The sequence below is a fragment of the Larus michahellis genome, chromosome 8, assembly GCF_964199755.1.
Source record: "Larus michahellis chromosome 8, bLarMic1.1, whole genome shotgun sequence".
NCBI lineage: Eukaryota > Metazoa > Chordata > Aves > Charadriiformes > Laridae > Larus > Larus michahellis.
In genome coordinates this window covers 30,461,941-30,488,761 of record NC_133903.1, presented here as the reverse complement: position 1 = coordinate 30,488,761, position 26,821 = coordinate 30,461,941, and the positions used below count along the sequence as shown (strand labels likewise).

Below are 26,821 nucleotides of genomic sequence, written 5' to 3'. Positions count from 1 at the left end.
ATCTGAAAACTTGCTGAGGGTGCACTTGATCCCACTGTCTAAATCATTGATGAAGGTGTTCAACAGCACCGGTGCCAGTACAGATCCCTGAGGGACACCACTTGTCACCCCTCTCCATCTGGACATCGAGCCATTGACCACCACCCTCTGGATGCGACCATCCAGCCAGTTCCTTATCCACCGAACAGTCCACCCATCAAATCCGTATTTCTCCAGCTTCGTGAGAAGGATGTTGTGGGGGACCGTGTCAAACGCCTTGCAGAAGTCCAGGCAGATGATATCCATAGCTCTTCCATTGTCCACTGATGCAGTCACTCCATTGTAGAAAGCCACTATGTTGGTCAGACAGGACTTGCCCTTAGTAAAGCCATGCTGGCTGTCTCGAATCACCTCCCTGTCCTCCATGTGCCTTTGCATAGCTTCTAGGAGGATCTGTCCCATGATCTTCCCAGGCACAGAGGTGAGGCTGACAGGGTGGTAGTTCCCAGGGTCCTCCTTTCTACCCTTTTTAAAAACGGGTGCGATGTTTCCCTTTTTCCAGTCACCAGGGACTTCACCTGACTGCCACAACTTTTCAAATATCATGGAGAGTGGCTTGGCAACGACATCAGCCCGTTCCCGCAGGACTCTGGGGTGCATCTCATCAGATCCCATGGGCTTGTGTTTGTTCAGGTTCCTCAGGTGGTCACAAACCTTGTCTTCACTTATAGTGGGAGGGATTTTGTCCCACTGGTCCCCATCTTGCAGTCCTTCAACCCGGGAGGCGTGAGGAGAGAGGCTGGCAGTGAAGATCGAAGCAAATAAGGTGTTGAGAACCTTAGCCTTCTCCTCACCTGTTGTTACCAGTTTGCCATTCTTGGTCATCAGGGAGGGTACACTTTCTTTGACCTTCCTTTTCTGGTTGACATACCTGTAGAAGCCCTTCTTGTTATTCTTAGCCAAGTTCAATCCCTTGCCAAGTTCAGCTCCAGCCGTGCCTTGGCCATCCTGACCTCATCCTTACGTAATCGGGCAGTGTCCCTATACTCTTCCCAGGACACCTGATGCTGCTTGAACTGCCTGTGCAGTTCTTTCTTGCCTCTTAGTTTGACCAGCAGGTCCCAACTCAGCCATGCCAGTTCTTCCCTTGCTTGCCTGATTTCTTACACCTGGGGATTAAGAGCTCCTGTGCTCTATGGAAAGCATCCTTGAAGATCTGCCAAAGCTGTCCTTGTTTTGCATGAGTGTTGGACCAGGTGGGTCCTGACTCCCTTCTGGCTTCAATTACTCTGTGAATCTGAACTCAACAAAGGACTTAAGGGTCTCCCCCAACACAAACAAGACAGCAAATTGTCCCCAGCGAACCAGAAAGATGTAGAACAACAAACAGCACAAACCCCATTGATCTTTGGCTCAATCCATCATAGCAACTGAGGGAGTTGTACCAGGGAGTCGCCACCAGTTTGCTCACATTTTCCAAGGGCTGCAGGTCCCTGGTATGAGGGGGAATGTACGTGGCTCTGCCCAGATCAGGTGCTACAGCTGTGACTGAGTAATTGGCAGAGACATGTGTTTCAGGGAGCAGCTGTTGAATAGTCATTTAGCTAAAGTTAAAGCAGTATCAATATATATAAAGCATTTGCCAAAGCAGATTCTTTGCTGCTGTCAGGGCTGTGCTCTGCATACCAGCAGTGGGCAGTCAAAGTCCATTCTAGTGTCCACCCAGTGTCCAAACTGCACTGAGGGTGGGAGCCTGAAGAGGTGTCCCCAGCAGCCAGGGGAAGGCAGAAGTTTTGCCTTGTGTTAGAAGCTAGATTTTCCCTTGGTCTTGGCACTGCCCTGGAAATTGTCACCTGAGTGGAGTCTGCAGGCCAGAGAGGAGCTGGGAAGAAGGTTCAATGTAAGGAAGAAGGTAAAGGAGCTTTGATTTATTTTCTGAGACAGATGAGATCATTTCTTCCCTTTGTGTCACACTCTTGGGCTCTTGTGTTTTTCATGCTTCATTACAAGTGTTTGTAATTATATGAATGGCTTCAGAGGCCAATTAAGCCTTCATTTGGAGGCTGCGCTGGGTGCTGGAAGCCCTCCATTAGCCTGGGCTTCTGCCAGGGAAAAACACTACATTGTCTTTTAACAACTGCAGCAGCTCCTATCTGCTTAATGTTGATTTTCCTATTAAGTTCAACTAATACTTTTCTAATTGTGTGAGCTGGGCCTGAAGCCAGGCTGGGTGACTTTTGCCAGCTGCTTCTTAGGCTGAATCAGAGATGAGTGAAACCCTCACAATCACTTCCCTGCACATGTTCAGTCACAGCTCAACAATGGCTATTCTCCCCAGAAATGACTCAGGTTTTTATTTGTGCCCCCTTGTGTTGCTTCCCAAGGCAAGCCCCCAACAGTCGGGAGATGTGGATGGTAGAGAGCGTACTCACCGGAGCACTAGGAGCTTGGCATTGCATGCAGCTTACCCCATGAGATACCAGAAAGGATGCCGTGGAAATCAGAGGCCAGCCCACATCTCTGCTTGTGGATGAGCTTTGGACCGTGAGTCTTTTGAAGCAAATAATACAGTACCAACTGCCCAGGAGGAAATAGAAGGACTTTTTATATCCACAGGTCTGGAAATTCACAGGGTGTAGAAAGGAAGACACTGACACCATGGTAGGGTAGGAGATCTCAGCCACACTGGCAGAGTGCTCAGGGATGCTATTTGTCTGCTGCAGATGTGTTACTCATGAGAGGGTGGTATGACAAACCTACTGAATTAGTGACTTCTCACTGTGATTGAGGCAGAGGTGTGACAGGGACTCCCTCTTCTTCCACTGCCTAACTGGAGAGGTACCACCTGGCTGCAGGCTGGGCAGTCCAGGAGCTGGTTCTGGAAGCCTTTAGGAAAGATGGGATTTTTCTCTTTTGGGAGCAAGCATAGAGGCAATATCCAAACAAAATGCGTGTCATATCATACTGGCAGAAGAAAGGTTGCCCATTCTCTGTGAGTCTTGCTTAGAAATAGAAGCAATTATTAGCAGATGACTGACAGGCATCAGTAGAGGAGACCTATGGTCCACAAATTAGAAGTGTGTCCATCTCAAGCCTTTTGTCTCATCCTCTGGTTCAAAAATATATATGATATCTTAAATTAAATCTAAGCAAATGCGCAGATTTATTGCTAAGTAGGGATGGAGCTAAGCACATATGATTTTATTTGTAATTGAATTGCATATTCTTTAATTAAAAACAGTCAGGAAAATAACTTAAAAAAGCTTGTTTCATTTGAATTTGCTCTGAGTAATAGCTACACCTTTAAATTAAAATATCTACAGGATGGAAATCACTAGTTTTGCATTTTTCATTTTAAAAGCATTGCTATATTTTAATTTTAAAACCCTTGCAGCTCTAATGTAAATATTACACACTGGTCAAGTCTTAATGCCTTATTACATCCTAACACTGACCAATGCAAAAGAAATTCACCTTGTCTCTCAGCAGCTTGTGTTTGGAGCTGATTTGCTTCTGAGTGCAACAGCCCCTTGTTTCAGCCCCCTCAGAAACCTGGCTCTGGACGTGGTTGCTGCCAGTCACTTCACAGGGAGCCTGGGCCAGCGCTGTGTGACAGCACCCACTGCTGGCCAGAGCCCCTGGGGCACAACAGCCCACTAGAACTCACTGATGGCCACAGGACCACCTGTGCTTGTTGCACGTGCTTGGACTGTGTAGGTCACAAGGTCTTATCCCGCAGACCTTTTGGAGCATTTGTTTTTCAAGGGTTTATTCCTCTACTAAGGTGGGATTAAGAAAATAAGAAAGATTGCAGAAAATTAGGTGTGGTAGCAAAAATCATCATTATTTTCTTGAGCATAAAAAAGTAAAAGTAAAATTTAAAAAATGGCCATATGACAGGTTCAATACGAAATTAATCTTGGAATTTCTGGCAGCAAAATGTGACTCCTGTTTAAGGTGTTTGGTACAGAGAAAGGAAAGTTTAGAGAGCTTGAAATTCATTGCAACTGAGCACTACTAAACAGCCAAACAAGTCATTATTGTAAATGGTTTCCTGGTAGCGTGAAAAAGCAAGAAGGAGCCAGGGCTATTTCAGAGCAAAGTTGAAAACACTAATTGACTTTTACTCATGGGGAAAGAAGATGTAGCATGACGAATGGCTTTGTGGTTTGAATCAGAGAACAAGGAGAGAGTTGCTGGCTAATGGGACTCTACTGGGCAGAAATGGCTCTGTTAGGATTGCTGCAAGTAATTTGCGAGATGCGCTTGTAAAGCACAGGAGGAGGCAGCAGGACCTCAGCTGATACCGTGTGGCCAGGCAGAACGCGAGGCAGTACAGGGATGAGTCTGGAAAGGACCAGAGAGAAACTGGGTTGCACCCGATGGTTGCCTTCCTCTTTGGGATGAGCAGCACTGCACAGCTCTTCCTGGGGAGGTCAAAGATGGCTCTGCCACCAAAGATACCTCTGATCTGAGGAGCAGGCTCTGAGGACAGACGTGGTGTCAGAGCCCTGAGGACACTAACGGGACTCAGTTGCCCCAACCAGCCTCACCAGCCTCACACCCTCTGCTCATGGACCAGGAGCTCTATTTAAACTCAGACCCTCAGCCCTAGTTCTCTCCTGAGCTATGTTGTAGGTAGTTCTATTTCTAACCCCATCTCCTGTTGCTCCTTATAGGGCTCCCTAAATATCCCCTGCCCTGATCAATCCTAGAGCTGTGGATGGACCATTAGTTGGTCCCTGTGCAGCCTGCCCTGCTCAGGTGCTGTGGGATGGTGTCCCTCAGTGAAGGCACAGCCTATACTGGGGTCATCCTTAGCTCCTGGCTTGTTCTCCTTTATGGAACTTCTCCGCTCCTGCTGCTTTCTAATGCACATATTTTGCAGTGGGCTCTCCTGAGAAGGTAACTCTAGGTCTGATGAGCTGCAGAGGGGTCACCAGACAAGCCCTAGGAGGAAGGAGCTGCTCTTCTGTCTTGTGACCTGTCTTCTGGAGGAGAGATGCCTTCTAGCTACAGCAGTCGAAGACATTTATTTGTTGAAATAATAAGATATGAGTCCAATGCTCCTTATTTCACATCTTATACATCAGGGTTTGTTCTGGCTGCTGGAAGAAGTGAGTTCAGAAATAATCCAAGGGTCAGTTTTCTAACATTAGACTGAAATTGTCTTTATTTACTTTTACAAAGTTGGCCAAGGCTCAAGGCTCTCTAATGTTATGTATCCTTCAGTAAACACAATTAACTGGAAACTCAGAAACACTGATAGCATCTTTTCCCTTGAGACTGGTCTCTGTGAGCTGCTTTCTCCAGCCAGATAATCAGCTTCCTTTTCCCCAGGGTTGCAGAGTAGGTGGAAATTCATTTGTCTCAAAAAATAAATGAAAAAAAAAAAAGGGAATAGGTTTGATGATGCAGCCTAACTTGGTTTGCTGCAGTCGTCAAAGGGTAGCAAAGCTTGGTAAGAGTGGGAAGGTCTGGATTGTGAAGGGCAGCTGCACTTCCCAGGTTGAAGACAGGTTGTAGAGAACCAGTGGGTCCCTGCTATTCAATGGTCAGATTTCAATACTCAATTATGTGTTTGTCTCTGAGGCAGCCAGGTGGGATTGTTAGGAGAACGATACACTGTGCACCCAACATTTAACTAAAAACTTGACATGTGGGTATCAAAGCTGAATTTTAGACTCCTGTTCTATCACCTGCCCAATAAGCCCTTGGTGAGGGAATGCAGAAAGGCCATCTAGAGCCTCGCGAAGGTCCAAAGCAGAGGCAAATAAACTGCTTTGGTAGTAGGAGCTTTTCTAAGCGGTGTTATAAGCCCTTCCGCAGGTGATCCAGCCTTGTACTTCATGATCTTACAGCTGGAAAAATCTTGTCTGCTGTCTAATCTAATCCTTAGTTGCTGTAATTCAGGAGAAACATTTCTTGTCCTTAACAAGCATGGACAAACTGAAGAGTTTATCATCTCCCTCTCCGTAACTGCAGCCTTTTATGGATGTAACATTTAGGTACTTCATGTAGCATTACCCTGCGTCCCTTTGGTCTGCTCACTTCTGGATTAAATAAACTCTTATTCTTCCGTCTGGCCTTATAGGTCTGTGATCTGGACTCTCTCCAGTTGGTCTACGGCCTTCTTGAAGAGCAATACCCGTCTTCCAACCTCTTACTGAAAGTCTGAATGAGACAGAGTGTATTATTATCCCACATATGCATGTATAAGAGATTTGTAACAGAAATATTAAGGTTGAAGTGAAGTGTGAATTGAAATGTGTGTGTAAACAATGGGGGAAAAACAACAGTATGAGGATTAAAAGAATGACCTGTGTTGATAATGTAGAGCAGTGCTCCCAGAACCGGGTTCCTAGGATGCCGTTCCTGGTTGTAAAACTGAAGAATGTGTTTGTGGCATGACTAAAAGGCCTGTGCTCTGGTAAGGTCACGACACAGACAAGTTATCAGCAGAAGACCCCACATTCTGCCCTGAGAATGGCATTGAGGTTGCAGCAGTTCACATACCATTGCTTTTTCTGACAGGCCACCAGGAAATCAAACGTGTCCAGACTAGGAGAAGCAGATAATTCTCAAATCTGAAAAGTTTGGCCTATGCTGCTGGTAGCAAGAAGGGCACTGTGTACACCTTCAAGCTGGCATACCTGGTTTTCTGCACCTCCTATGTCTTGGCCTGCCCTCAGCAACCTTTCCCTTCCATTCCTCCAGCAACACCAGGCTGCCCCAGCCTTTGCTGTTGTCCTGTCTGTACTTCCAGGTCTTTTGTTCTTTGGTCTCTGTTGCTCCTCCCCTGCAGTCTGCCATCTTTCTTGTTGGTCTTGCAAACCTTTCATTCTGCTGCTGCATCCCAGCTGCCTCTGTCTTTCTCCCTGGCTGTCACAAGTTCACAGCTACCTGCTGTCCTGTGCCTTTGGCTGCATAGTCCTAGTCCTGCTTCTCAGTGCATAGTGGTCCCAGGGTGGTGGCCTTTACCTCCTGGGAAAAACTTTATCTGCTTAGCCATGTAGTTGATTGAAAGCTCCTGTATTTCATCCATTCATCCTGTGCTGACCCTTCAGCAGACTCTCTGTGTGGATTGCACACTCTGCTTTCCCTCCTTTCATTCCCTGTGCAGGATTGCTCACGTTATAATTCTCCATGCTCTTCCTTGTTACCAAGTCTGGACTTGCACTGCTTCTGAGCCCTGTATGTGCTAGATCCAGCACTGCTCTTCCATGACTTAATGTTTGGAGATTCTGGGCTGATTAGGAAGGGGGAAGGTGTGTTCACCCAAGACCCTTGGAGGTCTGATCTGATGTACTTGCAGCTAAACAAATTATTTGCTTCACTGAATTGTAAACTCTGGGTAATTGGGCCAGTTAGTTCATCAGTGGAGGTTGGTTGAGATAGTCCTGTTTCTGCACCAGTACTGAAACAGGTTTCCTGAAAATACGTTATTAGCTCCAGAACACAGAATAGAGGTGGACAGAAATTGGATGGAGTCTTGGCTGAGAATAACTTCCATGTCCCTATATAACACCTAAGCGTGTACTGTGGGCCAGTCGGGGGTTCAAGGTCTGTTACTGTTTTGTTATGACATTTAGTAGATACTGTTAGACTGAAGGATTTGCTGTAAATCTCTATTGATCTCAGACTGGGGGAAGCATATCTTCTTCCCGCTCTCTCATGAACAGCTCCGGACAAATGAAAGAGAAACTGAAGAGAAAAAAAAATAATAAAATCCTTCTGCTCTTAGGGCTGGCCCCATTCCCCTTCCAGCCCCTGCTGCACGTTACCTTGTGTGATTCATACAGAACAAAGACAAGCAGGATTTTAGAGCTAATTTCTTTAAAATTTGAGCCCACTTTGGTCTCTTCTGCTGATGGAGTACAACCTGCCTCCCCTCCTGGACTGATGAGTTTTGGACCAAGTGCATATATATTAGAGAATTTTAAAAGCAGTAAAAAACCACAGTGGGATTCAGCCTCTATTATCCAGGAGCCATAAGTAAAGGCAATCCACAGCTGGATGCAGGAATATGGAGAAAAACAGAAGAAAAAACTCTCCTGTCAACACCAGATTTCATGCAGTGGAGTTACTCTGTTAAGCTCAGCACTATCACGTTGATGTACCTTGGCTGTGAAAGTACATGATGTGGGTGTCATCTGCTGACAGTGCCTGTCCCTCCTAGTATGAGCATCATGATGTGAAGTCCTTTTGACAGACCAGCCCTGGGGATGTGGCAAAAGGCTGAAGATGCTAACCTGGAATATGCTGGCCCTAGGTCAGTAAGTTCTTGAGCAGGAGCAGGCTGAGCTTTCATGAGAAATACTTGGAGCCATGCTTTCAGGGGTTATGGCACTGCTTGAGCAGGTGATGCCCTTGGTCCCATTCCTTTCTCCATGACCTTTTTTTTACTTTTTGTGATTGGGACACAGCTGGGAAGACAGCTGGCCCCTGTGCCTCCTGGCTTACTTCCTTCACATCTCATTGATCAGAGGCTGCTTCAAGAGTTGCTTATTAGCCCTCAAAGAGAAAAATCCTGTTGGAACGCAATTTTTGCTTGATACATAACACATCACAGTCCTCACTGGGAAGCTGCAACAGAACAGCTCTGCAGACCAATGGAAGCATGCCCAGGATGGTGCCTTTAGATGACTGTAACACAGAGTCCCCCAGCATAACAAGGATATGAGCACCAGCGATTAGCAGAGAAACCAGGCTTGAGGGCTTGTTTTGATTTCTGCTTCAGCCTTCCAATCTAACACACTTAATGTGCATCAGGGAGCAGGGCAAGGAGACACTTTGTTCTCATATCTTGCAAAGTCAATCAGTTGCATAATATGAATCACAGAGGCAGCAGGAACGTGATCGAGTGCAGAGAAGGGACACATCAAACGCTTTATTGTGGCTATGGGGAGGGGTGAGCCAGGCCCCTCTCTACCTAATTTATCTTTCCCTAACTGCCTTTGAGCCTGTTTTGCATCAGCTGCCTGTCACTCTAAATACAGCTCAGACTGCAAGGTAGCTTCCCTGGAGCCCATGTCTATTAGAATAGGAGAGGTAAGCACCCCCAAAAGCCTCCAGAACGATTTGGAGAGTTTAAATTAGCCACTTCCTCTGCGTTAGCCTCACAGCTGGGCAGGGATTGCTCAGGGGCAGAACAGCGGAGCCCAGCACAGTTCGAGCCAGCATGTGTGCAAGACAGGTGAGAGACAGGACCCGAGCAGGGTGTCACCCTGGCCTTTTGATTCAAAGGGATGGACTCGAAGGGGAAAATCGCCATTTTTTTCTTAAGATAAGGCTTAAACTTGGAGCTCCTGGAGCTTGTGAGAGGTGTCTAGGCAGCTAGTCCGGTGTGGTGCAAGTAAATGTCTTTCTCTGCCCTCCTCTCCACCCCCCCCATTCTTATGAAGCTGGGCCACTGTGCAACCAGGAGTATCTGTCACACCATGTGAACGAGTGTGAGCACCAGGTATCATGGTAGCCTGAGCTCTTGGTTGTTTCTTCTCCTCAGCTTTCTGCTTTTCTTTCATCAACAAGTGCTTAAAAATTTTACAAATCCGTAGTGCTCACTCAAAGGTTGAGCTGCAGATGTACTAGCCCACATCAGAAGGGACAGACCCTCCATTCAGGGCAGAAATTGCAAAACCCTAACTGAGAGCGAGCGTGAAAAAAAGCCATACATGTTTTTGGCAGTGTCTGTCAAGGAAGAAATGCCTCATGGAAGTTTGGTGCTGACTTAGAAACTGACAGATGACCGGTCTGTGCTCTCCCAGTGCAAGGTTTGATGTGATGCCTTACCGGATGCTCTGTGCACCTGCTGGCAGCTAAGCCCCACGTATTTTAATTGAAGGAAGTGGGGTTCCAAGGTGGATAGCAGTGAGGTATGCTGAAGGGAGAGTGGGTAAAAATAAATCACAGCAACACTAAGCCTTCCAGGCATCTGCCACTGTCTTAGGCAATTTCCTTCTTTGCCTAACAAACAGCAAAAGCATTTGCTGTTGAAAGCACATCGGAAAGCTGTGGGAGCATATAATGACTGTGAGGGGGTTCTGGGCTTTCTTGCTCCACTTTGTAAATTCATCTTTCACCCTTGTTATATTAGCACTATTTTTAGCTGCTCTTACTCAGAGAGAACACAAGTGATTCTCCATTATGAATCTCAAGCATGAGATAACAATAAAGACAGTTAGAGATGTTGCTGAGCAGAAGGGTCATGCTGGAGACCTGTGCCTGGCACAGGTCCCCTGGAGATCCTACCACACTGTCCCAAAACACTGGGGCACTGGTTTCAGCTCTCAGTGACCTCCCTTGCAGGGCAGCAAGGCCACTTAGTGGATGCATGTGCTCCCTCCGGAGACAGCCAAGTTTCCCTGGAGACCCTTGGCTGCTGGACAGTGTTCCCAAGGATTGTCTTGTCAAGATGCCATGGGACGTGTCTTCCTCCTTCCCACAGCTAATCTCTGGGGTCTCTCCTCACATAGCTTCCTGCCCTCTCTGTTCATCACTGACCACTTTTTCCCCTCCTGCTCTCCTCCTTTCCAGCTCTCATGACCTCAGCCTTTCCTATTTCTTGCCAGTGTGTCTCCATCCTATTCCTCATCCCGGCTTTTCCTCCACAGGCATCCCAAGATGCTGGTGCTCCTGGGGCAGGGGAGGAATACAGCTGGGGTCTGATGACAGCAAAGAGGTAGGACACATCTCATGGAGCAGAGGAGAATGCAGAGTGCAGTGTGGTCATGGTGTGAAGCTACCTCAGTGACAGAGGGAGAGGACAAGCAATGCCCAGGGAAGATTTGCTGGCCGACATGCTGGGCATGGTTTTATGGGCATCTAGCATGAGGGTTCATGCCTGGCAATCCTTTGCAGGTGGGACAAGCCCCTGAAATTAGGCTGAGTGGCAATCTCATGTGAGGGTTTTGTGGGGACAGTTTGGCTAGACTGACTGGGACTGCAGCATTATTTCACAAAATGGGGAAACACAATTTCACAGAATGCCAGGGGTTGGAAGGGACCTCTGGAGATCATCTAGTCTGACCCCCTGCCAGAGCAGGGTCACCCAGAGCAGGTGGCACAGGAATGCATCCAGGCGGGTTTTGAACGCCTCCAGAGACAGAGACTCCACCACCTCCCTGGGCAGCCTGTGCCAGTGCTCTGCCACCCTCAAAGTAGAGAAGTTCCTCCTCATGTTTAGGTGGAACTTCCTATGTTCAAGTTTGTGCCCATTACCTCTTGTCCTGTCACTGGGCACCACTGAGAAGATCCTGGCCCCATCCTCCTGACACCCACCCTTTAAGGATTTATAAGCGTTGATAAGATTCCCACTCAGTCGTCTTTTGTCCAGACTGAAAAGACCCAAAGCCCTCAGCCTTTCTTCATAAGAGAGATGTTCTAGTCCCCCAGTCATCTTTGTAGCCCTCGATCATCAATTTGTCAGTACTACCCTCACCAGAGGCTTGCAATTTCCTACGATGCACAAATAAGATAAACAATCTGTACTTTTGGAATATTAAGCACTTTGTACGTGTTGGCAGTCAATTTATACTGTGATAATGCTGAACAGTGTAACACCTTTCAGACCCATGCTTGTCTTTAGAGATAACTTGTTTCTCCAGTGACCAGAAACAGTGCCCTGGGTCTGAACATACTTGATCTGAGAAAGTGCAGGTCCATAATGTACCTTTGTGGCTCCATCTCTGACATTATCCAAGGCGGCATGTCCTTTGATTCTTGCATTATATACTTAGGACCACAAGTCCTCTGTGCATGATAGTTTAAGGATTGCTGCAGTAGGTCCTGGTCCTGTGTGACCCAAGTGATCTTGTGTTAGATAAGCCAGTTATGGATACTGGAGGCTTGATTTAAAACAGGTGTAGAAGCCCATATGTTTTTCCTTCTGTCTTGAAACTTATTTCCAGCTACATCACTAAAGCACAAATGTGCCTTGGGATAGCAGCTTGCAGGAGTCTCACCTGCTGAGCCAGTAATTGCAGTCTTTAGCATCCAGCCTGCATCCAGAGCACCAGAAGGACAAGCAAACACAGTTTTAAGAGAGACAGTAAGATCTCTGCCATGTGCATCCTGCTGAGAAGTTCAGAAGGATGAAATGTAACAACATGGAGCATTTATTTCTTTTTTGGAAAAAGCAGAAATTTCTAAATGATGAAGCATTAAATGTTGTCAGTCTCAGCGTGATGCTGTGAGCATCAGCTGCAGAGCACAGCCATGCACCATGTGCCGTAGATTTTGCGCACAGCTCTTCCTCTGCTTTTTTTTCTTTTTTCCCTCTGTGGCACAGTGAAGCTCAGGTCTGCTTGGATTTTCAGCACTGCTGCAAAATAAATTTTAAATAGCAAGAGGTCTTGGCAAAAGAGAGCTTACCAAGCAGTGGCTGTATTCCAGTAGTCTTTGCATGTCTATTATATGCAATCAGCCTCTGCAGCAAGCGACTTTTTCCCAGTGTAGCAATTCCACATTTTTACTACACTGGATGTTTGCCTCTTGCAGTTTCATTCTGTCCAATTCATCTCCAAAACACCAATCAAGGAACTTGATCAGTCTAGGATCAGCTGTTTTCAGTGCAGTTTCATTTTGCTGCTTCCTTTTTGTGATTTCTAAAGAGCTGCACATCTGGGCTGACTGATCTGTTGAATACCTGTCACCTTTTAGAACTGCCCTGCAGGCTGGGGCCACATCCAGAGCATTTACTTCTACGCCAAGTCAACTCAGCCACTATGCAGCAGGCTGGCATCATGCAGTGTTTTTGAATGGATGCTGTTTCTCTCCTGCAGGTGCTTGTCCTTGCTTTTGTGTTTCTTTAGCCTGCAATCATGATGCTCTGCAACCCTATCTGCAGACTTGTCAGACATCACCTTTTAAATAACTGGTGTGCCCTTGAGACAGGCATTGACAGATGCTTGCTGCTTCCAAGCTGCCTTTTGTAAGCGGGCTTAGAGAATTAAACAACTAAACTGTGACCAGAGCAGCAAGCAATGTGCTTTGTATGCTGGGCCATGACCCCACTGACAAAATGTCCCCTGGGCTTTGCACTTCTGAATAAAGCTGTAGCCTTTGTTCCCTGGCATGGGCCCTTGTGGTGTGGCAGCTCTAATCCTGCTCAGCTGCCACTGGAAAGATAAGAGGGAAGGAAGGAAGAAAGGTCTATCTAAGGTTAAGACAGTAGATCTCACTAGATTTGCAGTGATGAAAGATTTAGCCTTGCAGCCTGTAACTTCACATCCTCTAGTAATTGTCTAGGCAGAAGATAGCCCAATCACATTAAAAAGTTGGGCTTTTTAAAGCTGTAGAAAAGAAGCCACCGCACAGCTGGGTTGCTAAGGTGCAGAAGGCATGAGGAGTGGTTTTGCTGTACACTGTACATAAAGGCGTCTTAATTGCTGATGCATCAACCCTCTTCCTGCCTCCCTTTGTGCCTCCTCCTCCCCTGTACCTTAGGGCACATTCAGGTGAAGTAACTGGCCCATGAGTGAGAGGTCCCCAGGTGAGGTGTGCGCAAAACACTGGCTGTAAGCTAACGCAGCGATGGGCCCACAGGGATCAAGCTGAGCTGTCCCACCATCGCCCATCACAGCTCCTGTCTCAACAGGGATTTCCCAGTAAGGTTTGAACAGTAGGTGCAAACACCTTCTGAAGAAGAACTTGAAGGAACACAGAATTACGTGGTCAAACCAACCGCAGCTAAATTCCTGTTAAATTATGTATTAGGTCAAAATATGGCGTGAAAATACTTAGACCTGATTGCTGTCAAGGGTGAGATTGTTCGCTGTGAGCAGCCCATGGTGTGTATCTCACTAGAGCCACCTTTGCTCAGCAGGAGCAGCACCCAGCTCTCGGGTGCTGCGCTTCAGCCAGGGTGTGTGGGCTGCAGAGGGGTTGGCAGCACACAGACAGGACGAAACCAGCTGCCTCACACCCCCAGGCACATTTCAGCCACAGAAGAAGCAATGGCAGCATTAGGGTCTGGCACTGTGAGACTTCCAGAGAAGCTGCAGGCAGAGCTGGGAGACAGTGCAAGCGTCTGCTCAGTGTCCCTTGCAAAAGACCAGTGAGTGTGCCCCTGCCTGGGGGCCACGCAGCCCTGGGGGGGATCTACACAGTTTTATATCAACACAGTGCAATGGGCTCGCACTAAGATTTTTGGAGGAATAGGCTAAAGGGTTCTCGGGACAAAGAGTGGTCATTTTTCATCATTTTAGAATAAAAGGAGACTGGAAGAAAGCCATGCTCTAAGAGGGGGTGAGCTCTATAGCCACAGAGCTATTAACCTTTTGACCAGTGCAGGAGCACTATTAGTATGGACAATAGCAGGCTCATTTGAAAAGGCAGTCATATAATTGATACCAGCTGATGTGATTTAATGGAAACATAGACCTTTTCTAATGAGCTTAACAGTGCTTTTATGAGGGAGTTGTGCTGGTGAAATAGATTTATAAATTAATATGACTTGCTATCAATGTTTGGCTTAAAATGTCGTAAAATCCATATCAAATGGACTCAAAGTGGCTAAATGAGACATTTCAAAGTGTTTTTAGTGTTGGGAAAGCATCAGTAAGCAGGCATATGTTGGCTTGGTTTGTGCTCCAGTGTTATTCAAAACTTTCTTAGTGATTAAGAGGAAACGTTTAAGGGGCTGTTAATCAAGATGGATTATGAGACAGAGATTTGGGAAACTGGAAGGCAAATTACTAAAATTATAGCTTTTTCTGTTGTCTGATGCCCACAAAAAAGAAAAATAGCCAGACAACCCCCCCCCCCATTTATTTCATTAGCAAACCCAAAACAGGAGAAAAAAAAATCTATTTGGGCTGAACAAAATTCTTCCATTGATACAAGATGAAATATTTTCTTCTGGGTAGTAGGCAGGAGAAGTAGGCAGCCCAAAAACTGAGGGTGGAAGCAAAGAAAAACCGAACCAAAACCCCTAAAGTTATTTGGAACTTCCAAATACTTATAAATGACAAAAATCCACTGATGTTGTAGGTGCATGTATATGTAGAAAACACCTGAGAGCATGGGAAAATTGTATGAGTTGTACGTTTCATTGTATGAATTTTATGAAGTTGGGGCTAAGGAACACGCTGAATGAATGTACTAACGTTTACAGAGCATCACTTCAGAGAGAGCATGCCCAGCAGGAAACTACAGCAAGAAACCAAAGCTGCCTTGCCTTTAAAAGTTAATCTTCTAAGAGAAAAGTTCATCTCATCCAAGAGAAGCAGAAAGGTGACTGGATCAGCCTGGAGGTACATCCACTTGAGAAGGTTTCCGTGTGAGCAGCGAATTAACTGTGTGGCAGAACGGTGAGTCATCTCTCTCCTCAGGGGTGATTTGGGAAGGGATGCTCTCTCTCCTCAAAGGCCGCCTCTGGGGGCTAGTTGCAAGGACCATGGCTGTGGTCACGCATGAAGTCAAGCGGTGCATTGCAGAGACATGAGAAAGTGTGATTTCCTCAGACTATGCCGTGGGACAGCGTTTCTGGGAATCCCAGTGCTGGCTGGGGGACCCTATGGGGACAAGTATGGCCTCTCCAAGTGTCTTTTAGAGAGGTCAGGCCACAGTCAGTGCCCTGGGACAGGAAACGTGGCTGCATGCAGTGTCAGGCACAGGCACGTGCTGAGCTGATTCATCCAAACTCAGACCCAAATGGTCCTTCCAGGGCTCCCTGCTCCCAGCTCATTAGCCGCATTTCAATCAAAGCACACACGTATGTGGAAAAGATGCAGCCCTTGTTACTGGAAGGAAATCTTACCCGCTAACGGGTGTGCTAGAGAAGAAATCAATGGTGGGGCGTTGCACTGGAAGGAATTTTGTGCAAAGAGTGCTTGGGGCTGGGGCACGGGAGAAGCAAATCAGGGAGTTCAGTACAGCTCCAGGCTCCCTCCTCACAGCAGGGCTTAGTGCCGGGGATGCTCAAGTGGCAGAAGTGTCACCAGAACCGCTGTTCGCGCAGGACTTCTGCAGCCTGGGGGACCAGTGCCACACTGGTTAATGCTTTTGAGGTGTGTGGGAGGGGCTCCTGTTCCTTACCAATGCTGTCTGCAGAGCAGATCAGGGGCCAGACATGTATTAGGATGAAGATGTCCATGAGGAGGACAGGCAATGCTCTGCCCAGTGTCCCCCTGTGCACCCGGGTGATTTGCTAGTCCAGTCCTAAGGCACCTGGCTGGCTTTGTGAGACATGAAGAGGAGAAAGAGTGGACCACTGTTAGCCTCCACAAGGTGCACTGGGGAGGGCAGCAGTGACAGGAGAGGCTCTGGCCCAGCAGCACGTCCTCACAGCTCCCATGTCATGCCCTTCTACATATCCAGTGACGCAAAGCAGCTGTCTCCCATGTGCCTTTGTGCATCTCCCAGCTGGCTGTTCTGAGATGGGAGGGGACTGAGGCAGGAGACCCCCGTGCAGTCAGGAGGGCAACAGCCTGTAGTAGCTCGGCTCTGGGCAATGACCACCGAAGCAGCATTCCCTGTGCTCCCTGCCTCCTCCCACGGCCTGCCGCTTGGCTGCAGCTGAGCGGAGGGACACATCCCACACACGCTTGTGTACGGGGGTGAGCATGCCTGTGTGACGTTTTTCCCTAACAATGATGGTGGGAGGGAAAGCTCGGTTTCATAGCCTTGTCTCTAGCTGCTTGGGAAAGCAGGGCGGGGGACGCAGCAGGGACGAGTGGATGGCGGATGAGGGATGCCACAGCAGGAACCGGAGATGTTTACTATCGTGCTGCCTCCTGTGAGCCCCTGGGTGCCTCCAAAGCACCACACAGACAAGAGATGTAATGGCCAGGGAGCCCCCACCCCCAGCCTCGCACCCCCAGCCCATTCTCACTGCTGATTTCTCCATGCTGCAGGTGAAGTGAGCCAGAGGTGATGTGACAGGCATAAAAAGTGGCGTGAGCTGCCGCTTCCCTAACTGGCGGGGAGGAGGAGATTTTGGTGTTGAGCACAGCACAGTCTGTGCCCTGGGAGAAGACACCTGACTATGAAGGCTAAGAGATGGAAAGGGGTACTTTTGATTGGTGAGCAGCTGGAGCAGCTAAGAGGTTATTAAACTGCAACAGCTGTGAAACACAGCTTAGAGGAGAAATAGTACGCAAACCCAAACTCCTCGTATGGGGCCAGACTGAAGCAGTCTGTGTTAACGGACTGGAAAAAAGGGAAATTTCAACTGCAGCAGTTCTAGAGTCTTCATGCCCAGTCCAGGGAGGGTGGTCTTAATTGCAAGGGCTTTTTGGCTGGCCGTTGTAATGGCAGTGTTAGAAGTATCTTATTGCAGCCTGCTCACAAGAAGTTGGGGAATGCAGACATGACTTGATGTAGACAACACCAACATTCAAGCGTCATTAGAGTCATGCAATAAACGTGCTTGCAATCCACAGAGAAGGGTGACATTCCTAAATCTGGTTACACACCAATTTGCAGAGAAATTGCAGAATTTCTGTGTTCTACACAGAGGTTCCCTGCCTCAGCAAGCAGCCTTTGGGACCTTCCTGAGCCACGAGGTCAGGCTGTGGCTGCCAGGGTTAGGGTCAGGGTTCGAGCTTGCAGACACCTTGACCATGTCGGCCAGCTCAGCTCTTGAATTGTGTGAATGAATGTGCTGGGGTTGCACGTGAACAGCAGTACGTTGCACAAGTTTGAGATTAAAATGAAATTAATTAAATTAAATATTTAACAATTAATTAATTAGTTGTTTTTCCCCGGTGGCCATATTCTGCCCTTTGGCTTCTGTCCTCCCCAAAGAGAAGACATCAGAGAGCTCTGGCACCAACTCTGCCAGTGCTCAGTCACTTCCTATGGATCACCCAAGTGCTGTCTACTCACCAACACTAAAAACACAAAGCGGATTCACTCAGTTAAAAGTTTTACGCTGCCCTGGGCTGGAGCTGATTTTTAGTCCAAACAGTGCAGAACTTGCAGGCATGTTGCTTCAGGTTTGGCAACAGGATATTCACATTCATACAAAAGCATTTTACAGTTAGTTAGAGCACTGCCTTTCAGCACAGTTAATGATCTGAGAGGATGCATGCTGCCAAGGCAGGTAAACTAGTCTGGAATTTAGGTTGTCCGTGCCGCTGGCTGTAGGCACTAGAGACACAGGAGGGAAAAGCTAACCCTGCAAGTTCTGCAGGTTGTGGGCAAAGTAAATGTTTCTGGGGAGAGGGAGCGCAGCAGTGGGTAGCGTGGGCAGACAGCCTGCTGCTGAACTGAAGCTTCTTTATTTCACAGCGGGAGCAAGACTGAAGGGCAGCAGACCATATGCACGTCCGTCTGCCCAAAGCTTTCCCCTCTTTTACAATGATGGTACAGGCTGTGCTGAGCTGCAACTCAATAAATATCAGCCAATTCTCCCTCTTCAGAGGGGCAACTGCCTTCTGTACCCTCCAAGGTCGGCGGACAATTGGTGTAGCTGGAGTCATTTGCTCTGTCTTGGGACTACAGCAGAGCCAGGCAGTGCAGTCACCACCAAAGATCCCTGCAGCCAGGTGTTTCATGGGTTCATCCTTTATCACAGAGTAGCCTCAATGCTGCCATGGAGTCCTCTCTGGCCAGGCACACTTATGCCTATGGTTTTAATTAATCATTTTCCCTTGGGGACCTGGGGACTCCCAAGTCCTGAGGTCTGGCTTTTGATTAAGGGCAAATGTAAATGGAGAAGTAAGGTATTGCAGTGATACCCATGTATCTAAGGCAGCCGTGTTGTCAACCTCCTGTCTCTCTTTTTCCTGCACATGTACATGAGCCGTCCCCGAATATGTGTGTGCTGGGACACACACATTTTACAGTCCAATAGTGCAATGCCCCGCTGAGGGTTTTTTTCAGCCTCACCAAAGGCATATATCCACATGCCTCCAGAATAAAACAGGACAGTCTCATCTGCCTGCGTAGTTCCCTGGTGAATTTACATTCTTCTTTCCTTAGAGCTCTGGTTTCTACAGTTGTTGGGATTACGGAAACCTTTTGTGTTTAAAATTCTCATCCCTTGTTTTTCCCAGGTTGCTTAAAATAGAAGGGGAAAACGAACAGAGGAACAAGCAAAGCTTATATCACTTCTCAGAATTGATTCTCTGACCCTTTTTACTGTCCGTGCCCCTCTGAAAATCTCCTGCAGCTTTTATCTGCACCGTTCCATCTTTTGCAAGAGAGGAAAGCCCCTGAAGCTTTTTCCGCCCTTTTAAAAGAATCCACCTCTGCAGCCAGACACCAAGGTTCATTTCTGGTAAGGTTCCAGTCCCACTCACTCCTTTGTCTTGGCTTATACGTCACCCTCTTCCTCTTGGGTGGGCAAAAAGGGGACGGGTGCTGCTGTTCTGCTGACTCCTGACTGGGTCACCCAGTGCTGCTGGGCTGTCTGGGCTAGGCTATAAAACAGAGCCAAGGCAGCGCAGCTGGCTCAGAGACGAGACTGAATTCTGCAGACGGCAAGGGACTTGCACGCAGCCTCTGCCGCCTCCTGTGTTGTTGTTTTTCCTGGAATACAGAACCAACCTCGGAAGCAAGATGTGCAAGGGACTCGCTGCACTGCCAGCCACTTGCTTAAAAAGGTACTGTTTATTTCTGAGCATTTGTTAATGGTCTTGGTAGTCTGGAGATACACTGATGTATTGCACTTTGTGTCTGACGGAGAAGTGGCAGCTTTGGCTCTGATTCTCTTGTAAGATTACCTAGAAATGATTCTTTACAAGAGGTTTTTTTCTATTAGAAGCAGGATTGCGTAAAGGTTTTGTATTGAGCTGTGGGAATTCTAAACTCATCCTTCCCATCAGCAAAACAAGCAGCTCTTAGTATTGCTATATTTTGATATTCCTGTCATCTGCTTCTGCCGCAAGCTTTGCACCACTTTTCTCCTTTGGATCCTTTCTCTGCTGAATTTTCTTTTCTTGATTTTTTGAGGGGGAGTAAGGCAGACAAGATATCAAAAAAATTGAGGGTCATTCCACAAAATGCATCCCAAATGCAGAAACCCAGCCTGGCACTGGGTGACCCCCGGCCACCAGCAGGCAGGGTGGGGATGTGGGGCAGCCCAGGGCGCCGCAGATCTGGATGCGGCACCAGCCAGTGTGGGGTCAGCCTGTGTCTCCCCTGTGTGTGTACTGATGGTGAGGGACCAGGTCAGGTTGTACCCCCGGGGCATAGCGCTGTGGGGCCGGTGTGGGGCTGGCCATACCCCCACTGTGCGGTGCCAGTCAGGGTGGGCTGATCCCTATCCCTGCCATGGGATCTGGCAGCGCCCCGGCGTGCAGTACTGGCCAGGCATCCCAGTGCTGGCAGAGTGGAGCCTGTACGCACTCCAGGCATGCCCTCGGCAGCACGGTCTGCCCCACAGCCCAGCGTGAGGGGGTCTGTATGCCTGCGAGGGGACCACGAGCCCTCAGGGAGGGGTGCTGCTTTCTTGCAGGTGCTATGGGGCCTGGAGACCCCCAGCAGGGTGGCCCAAGTCCCCAGAATGGGGAGACAGCCCCACAAAACTCCCTGCTTATCAAGCCCAAGCAAATTGCACAGGTCTCTGATGGCGCAGCGCTACCCTTCCAGCTGTTCGTGCCCCCAGGAGGGCTCCCGAGGCTGCTTCCCAGTGGCTCTGCAATGGGGAGGGCTGGGAAAGTACAAACTAAGACTCAGCCTGCTCCCATCTGGAAGAAAAAGCTCCCCCCTCACAGTGGATTTGAAAACATGTGCTGAAAATGCGAGGAAAAAATATTGACACCTTCCCCCCCAAGTTTGCAGCAATATTTGACGGGGGGGAGGGGGGAAGAGGACATTTGAAAAAATTAAAAAAAAAAAGGTTCACATATTTTAACCATCTCTGTCCAGGATTCCCAAGAAAATCCCTCTCTTCCAGAAAGCTGCGGGACTTGCTGCAAGCAGCAGTGTCTTGTTTCTTCCTGCTGCCGCCTTCCTGCAGACCTGAGCGGTTTCTTTCTTCTGGGGGCAGGTAGCAGGGCAGCGCCGGGCAGCCCCAGTCTGGCAGCGCAGAGCAGCTGGTGTCTGCCTGGGCAGCGCCTGAATGTTGGCCCTGGTCACATGCACCCCGCTCTAAAAAAGCTGAGTTTCCTTCGCTCCCACTCCGGTGCTGGAGTTGTTAAGGAAACATTTATGAGCACAAGCGAGCAGGGAGATAAGATATGGCCAGGACCTCTGACAGGGTGCCATGGCTGGAGCAAAGAGCAGTGCTGGGAGGCTGAGCAGCTACTGGAGCTCAGCCCTGTGGCACAACCTCTTGCTCTTTTCCAGGCTCTAATCTGAGGAGCAGGAGAAGAATTTCCTGCTTACACTATCGTTGCACCCTGCAGCAGGCCAGGGCATGCACCCCTGAGTAAGTGGGGCTGATTTACCTGCCTCCTTGTTCTTAAACTGGAAGGAAATCCAGAGAGATGCTGAGGCCAATACCAGCTGCATATCTAGGTGCTGCCATCAGGCAACAATTGTCCTGAGCATGCTGGAAAGCAGAACAAAATTAAGCATGCATCCTTGTAAGAACTCACCATGGAGCGAGGGAGTAGCTTGCAGTCAGCGTGGACTGGTTGTGGTAAAGCTCCTGGCTCACCCCCTCATCTTGCCCCACGGTCCTGCTCCTGGCCCTTCGCTTCCTGCCTTCCCCCTGTGTCATGGGCAGCTGCTTGGTGAGGTGGCCTGCCATGGCCCCGCTGTTCCTGTAGCTGGGTGATGAGGTGGGGAGATGGCAAGAGCTTTAGGAAAGAATTAGTAAGCGTCTAAGAACTGGACAGTGGTAGCTGGGCAAGTCAGCTCAGGGAGAAGTAACACATTTACGGCACGGCGATGCCTTTCTATCACAATATTTTAACTGTAAACAATCAGTAGGAAAACAGCAGGCCTTTGCCAGCCCTCCCTGCAGGGTAATGACCTTCTCAGCAAGAAAATGGTACAGTTGGACTTGAAAAATTTGACTCTGTTGTACTTGTCTAGCCACAGAAATGTGCATTATGTGAGGAGTGGAAAGTCAGCACTGGAGTCGGTAGCTGTGACCTGCATTTGTGTCACCGAGTAATGCTGAATGAGCTTATTGTGGGTGAGGAGGCTGCAGAGGGAGTTGTAGCCCATTATCTTCATCTTGTTCTTGAATTGTTTCTTTCAGTGCCAAAGACATGAAGCATCGTCTGGGCTTCTTGCTGCAGAAGTCAGACTCCTGTGACTACAACTCTTCCCAGGGCAAGAAGGAGAAAATACCTTCGAGCCAGAGGTAAGAGCAGATGCTGCTGTGTAGTTAAGCCCAGACTGCCTGCAACATGCTGTTTACTCCTTCACTGAGATAAACTTCGTTAGCATTTCTGCTGCTGCTGCTTCCCAGTACCTCCTGAACAGCTGTGTGTTTGAACCTAGTGTGGCAATAGTCCTCAGGTGTGGATAGTACCTTTCCACGGAGAAGGTCCCTTTCTGCCAATTTTTCTGGGATTCAGTATGCATGTGCACATGGAAAGACTTGTGCACTCTCCTGCGCAGGGGAATAACGCCATCACAAGACTCAGTGCGACTTGACACACTGCAGTGTGAGCATCACTGACTCTTTCAGTTGGATTTGTGCAATGGTCTGCACAGTTGCACAGACATATTGGCAAAGAAAACAGAGAGAGCAGCCTCTCAGGGTGTCACTGCTCTCACTGAAGAACAAGTAGATTATATCTTTCCAAGAAGGACTCCAAAGGCCAAGATATGCTTCTGGAATAGATGAGCCCTAGGATGCTCTGCTACAGTAGCGGGAATGAATGCAGGATGTGCAAACATGGTCTCTTCCACATAGCTACTGCTCCCCTGAAAGGTTTAAAGAAATCAGCCCTTCAGAGTTTACTGGTATGACCTGTAAGAGTGACGCCAGGTCCATGCCCCTGCAAGAGATGCAGCCAGTCACAAAATAAACACAAAGTACCCAACAATTTTTCCAGGAAAATTTCTCTCCAGCCCATGGCTAGCGATGGGGATTGCAAACCAGAATTTCTGTAGATTAGATCTGAGATCCCCCGGGGTCTCTGTAAACCAAGCAGACATTTCCTTCTTGGTCTCTTGTGTGTGCTTTTACAACAATCAGAGAAAGAGATATTCTAATGGTGCTGAGCAAAAAACCAAATTTTTCCTTTCTGTACTCCCCTTAAATCTTCCCTATGTTTCTCCCTTTGTCTCCTTTTAGGGTTAGCCAAGAGGAAGTCAGAAAGTGGGCAGACTCTTTGGAAAACTTGATCCATCATGACAGTAAGTAAAGAGTTCCCTTCTGCTGGAGATGCTGAGAGTACTGCCTGCAGAGTGTGTGTGCTGAGCAGTCCCTGAAGGGGGTGGGGGACATTATCTTGTGTCTTTTAGCAGCACACAGTAGCTCCTTCAACCCCACAGGCCCCTGGGAGGGGTGGTGAAGGGTGCTCTTGGTCAGATCTGAGGGACAATCCCAAGGTATCATAAGTGGGGCTTTGGCCTGCGACTGAGCTGTCCCTTTTGTGAGAGTGCGTGGCTTAGCCCCTGTACAAGGAGGGGGCGATACTGCAGCGCACAGTTAACAGCGGATTAAACAAGAGCCAAAAAGTGGAGAAACTGCTTGCGGCTGAGCCCATGGGAGATTTTGTCTTCCCGTCAGTTCCAGGCTACACTGATGTCCTTGAGGTTTCCTTCACGCTGTTCCCATGGCTTGAGACTCTGCAGCGTGTGTTGGCTGTCTCCTGGGGGCCTCCTGGGAACACACAAGTTGCTTGCATTCTCCTGGCTGAGCCACTGAAGGTCACAGTGGGGGAGCAGGCAGCTGAGGACCCACGTGTGACATTCCCGTGGGGCCTGTCTGAATTCCAGCCTCCCTCGGCATGCATGAGTGACTGCCGTGGAGGCAGGCAGCTGTTCCCAGGGGAGCTGCTCATTCAGCTTTGGGAAGGAAAATGCAGAATTGGTGTTTGCTGGGGTTCATGGGTACGATTATCTGGGACCCAAGGCTCTTACCTGATGTGTTTTTCTTCTAAACAACCTGTAGGAGGACTGGCTGCTTTCCGTGCTTTTCTCAAATCTGAGTACAGTGAAGAAAACATCGAGTTCTGGGTCAGTTGTGAGGACTACAAGAAAACCAAGTCGCCAGCAAAGCTCAGCCCCAAGGCCAGAAAGATCTATGATGAGTTTATCTCAGTGCAGGCAACAAAAGAGGTATGTGCACAGAACATTCCTTGAGCTAAGGTATCACCCTAAATCCTGAACCAGGCAGGCAGCACAGGGAAGTAGAGATCTGGTAGTTTCACAAGAGTTGAAGGATGCCACCTCTCTGTTAGCTAGCAAGGAAATGGTGTCATTTTTATTGCTTTTGTATTAAATTTGGATAGAGAGAAAGTGGGTTTAGTTACAACAACATGGACATCCCATGTGCACACTAAAATGGGAAAAGCCCGAGAGGGCTATGGTTCCCAGTGTTCCAGCTGCTCCCCTGCAGTTGTTCGAGTTTCCTGGCTGGCTGCATCCTAGAGGAACACGTGTCCGTTTCCCCTGACAGTTTGTCTGGCAGCAGAGATGCACTGGTATCCAGCTGTGCAGATTCTGCCAAGGCTACGGGGTGTCCAGTGGTGATTTCAAACAACTGCCCATCAAGGACAGCTTAAACACACTTGGTGAAGAGCCTCTTGGATTTTCCTATGCCTATGCTAACCACTTCTGGGACAGATTCTAGTTACGTTGTCCCTTTGGCCCACAGGTGAACCTGGATTCATGCACACGAGAGAAGACGAGCCACAATGTGCTGGAGCCTACACTCTCCTGCTTTGATGAGGCCCAGAGAAAAATATTCACCCTCATGGAAAAGGATTCTTACCGCCGTTTTCTCAAGTCCCCCTACTACCTGGACTTGGTCAGCCCACCCGGTGCCAGCTGCGGGCCCGAAAACTGCAAAAGAAGCCACACTCACACCTTAGACTGCAACTCTAACATCATCTCTCAGTGTGCCTGAACCTGCAGCAAGGCAGGAGCGGGCTGGGCTCTCACAAGAATATATGGCAGCAAAAGCATTCATTGGCATGAAGCACCAACGCTGTCTCCAATAGCTGTCTCATGTCCCAGTTGTATCCCATGTCATGCAACAGCCAGCATTCGTAACCCAAGCCAGGCTTAGTTTGTGTAGCAAACCCTCCTCTGATTCCATCAGCGTAGGAGCCCTGGGCTCTGCGTCTGACATGAAAGCTGGGTGCAATTGCTGCGTGCCCACTGTGTTTCTGGTGAGCCCTGGGAGCCCAGGAGGGCGGCTGGGGAGCACAAGCTCAGACCCAGCACTACCCACCAAGGGACCAGACTTGCGAGTGACACCTCGCAGGGAGCAGGGGAAAGAGGAGCCAAGGGAAGCGTCGGGGGCTGGGATCTCCCCTTTCCGATCGGCAAAAGCTTAGATGAAAAGGGGTTGCTCTGGTCCTTAGCTGTTCATATAGCTCCCAAAAGTCTAGGCTTTCAGTAGTATTTGCTCAGAACTCAAGTTATGCTGCATTACAGTAATCAGACGTAGGAAGAGCTCTTACTTTCTTGAAGGGAAACTAAAACTTTTCAGATAAACAGCCTCCCTCAATCACCACAGCCACAGCCGCAGGGAAGCTCTCCCCTCTGGCCGCTTCTGCCTCTGTAGCATCTAGTTTATGCTGGCCAAGGATCTTTCCTGGGGCTGTACAGAGCTATTACTTTGGGGGAGGTTCATTATTTCATATATTACTAATTGTGTCCTTCATGCTCCCAGGTTTAATACCATGGCTGAGCAGAACAGAAATATGTTCCTTCTCTCCCAGACTGGCAGGTGTATATTACTAACTCTGGGAGCGCCATCTGAATGCAGGTTTGCTGGCCCTGGCTTGTATGGAGCAGTTTGTCATGGAATAGGACCACTACCACAACAGCTGGGGAGGAAAGGCCCTGCCTGGGAGTACTTGAAAATATGTATTTTATTTTAATGTTATTTATGTGAGTTTATAATTCAGTAGTAGCATGACTCACTTTTTTCCTGAAGATGGTAGGAGGAATGTGTCGGTCTCATTACTGCTCCTGGGCTTTGCCAGAAGGCAGCTTGCTTTTTAGTGCTGGGGGCTTTGGGACTGACACTGACCCGCAGTCGGAGGCACAAGGAATAGATGTGGGGCTTGCAGTCTTGGGCTGCAGTACCTGGTATTGCCAGCCGGCATCTGGGACCGCCTGCTCTGAGCAGTCCAGTGCCTGTCGGTGACACTCTCCCCCAGCGCTTGGTCTCTCCTTAGTTGGATATTGCTGCTCTGACAACCGTGTTTTCCTCGCTCTGCATTCCAGTCCAGACAACAGTTCTCACACCGGGGTTTTGACATGGCAGGAGGAGGCCGTGGTTCTCCAGTAGGCACATCCAGGCCCACAGAGAAACTTCTCTTTTGACATTTGCTTTATTTTGTATTTATTAGATTGTACTGACACACAACCACCCCTGCATGTTCAGCTCAGAGACAGAGAGGCTTGCTAAAGCTCTGAACATAGCCAAGCATGTGGCTATCTTTTATTTTCCCCTGGTACTGGGAACTCTTGATAACTATCGCAAAAACTGTATTGATATTTAAATAATGATGAATATATTCTAAATAAAAATGTTTGAGTTAGTCCCTTCTAAAATGCCATTGTGTGAACCAAAGAAAATGCATGGAGATGCAGTTCACTGGTGAAGATTACTCTAAAACAGCATGGTACAAATGGCTTCATTTAGAGGTTGTTTGAAATTACAGAAGGATGAAACAGCCGTTGTATCCTTCAGGTACCCTTGGCACCATGAGCCTGGGGGATGCTGGGCTTTTTGGGGTCCGTGCTGTGCCCAACCAAGAGCTCAGCGGGCAGCAGGGCTGGGGGTGCCCATGCCGGCACGGGAGAGTTC

General features: G+C 48.4%; 1 protein-coding gene across 4 annotated transcripts; it reads left to right on the top strand.

Moving 5' to 3' along the window:
* Positions 1–1,637: 1,637 nt before the first annotated feature.
* On the top strand, positions 1,638–26,565 carry RGS4 (regulator of G protein signaling 4). 4 transcript variants are annotated; one of them, XM_074598929.1, is made up of 9 exons: positions 1,638–1,891; positions 2,364–2,523; positions 15,095–15,290; positions 18,981–19,204; positions 19,467–19,529; positions 22,079–22,183; positions 23,126–23,187; positions 23,948–24,114; positions 24,653–26,565. In XM_074598929.1, the coding sequence occupies exons 5-9, from the start codon at positions 19,486–19,488 to the stop codon at positions 24,902–24,904; spliced, it is 630 nt and encodes a 209-aa protein (XP_074455030.1). In that variant the 5' UTR covers positions 1,638–1,891; positions 2,364–2,523; positions 15,095–15,290; positions 18,981–19,204; positions 19,467–19,485; the 3' UTR covers positions 24,905–26,565. The 4 variants fall into 4 exon arrangements, with proteins under 4 accessions (XP_074455030.1, XP_074455031.1, XP_074455032.1 ...); XM_074598930.1 differs by lacking the exon at positions 2,364–2,523 and having other exon boundaries at positions 1,769–1,891; XM_074598928.1 differs by lacking the exons at positions 1,638–1,891; positions 2,364–2,523; positions 15,095–15,290; positions 18,981–19,204 and having other exon boundaries at positions 19,267–19,529.
* Positions 26,566–26,821: the final 256 nt, after the last annotated feature.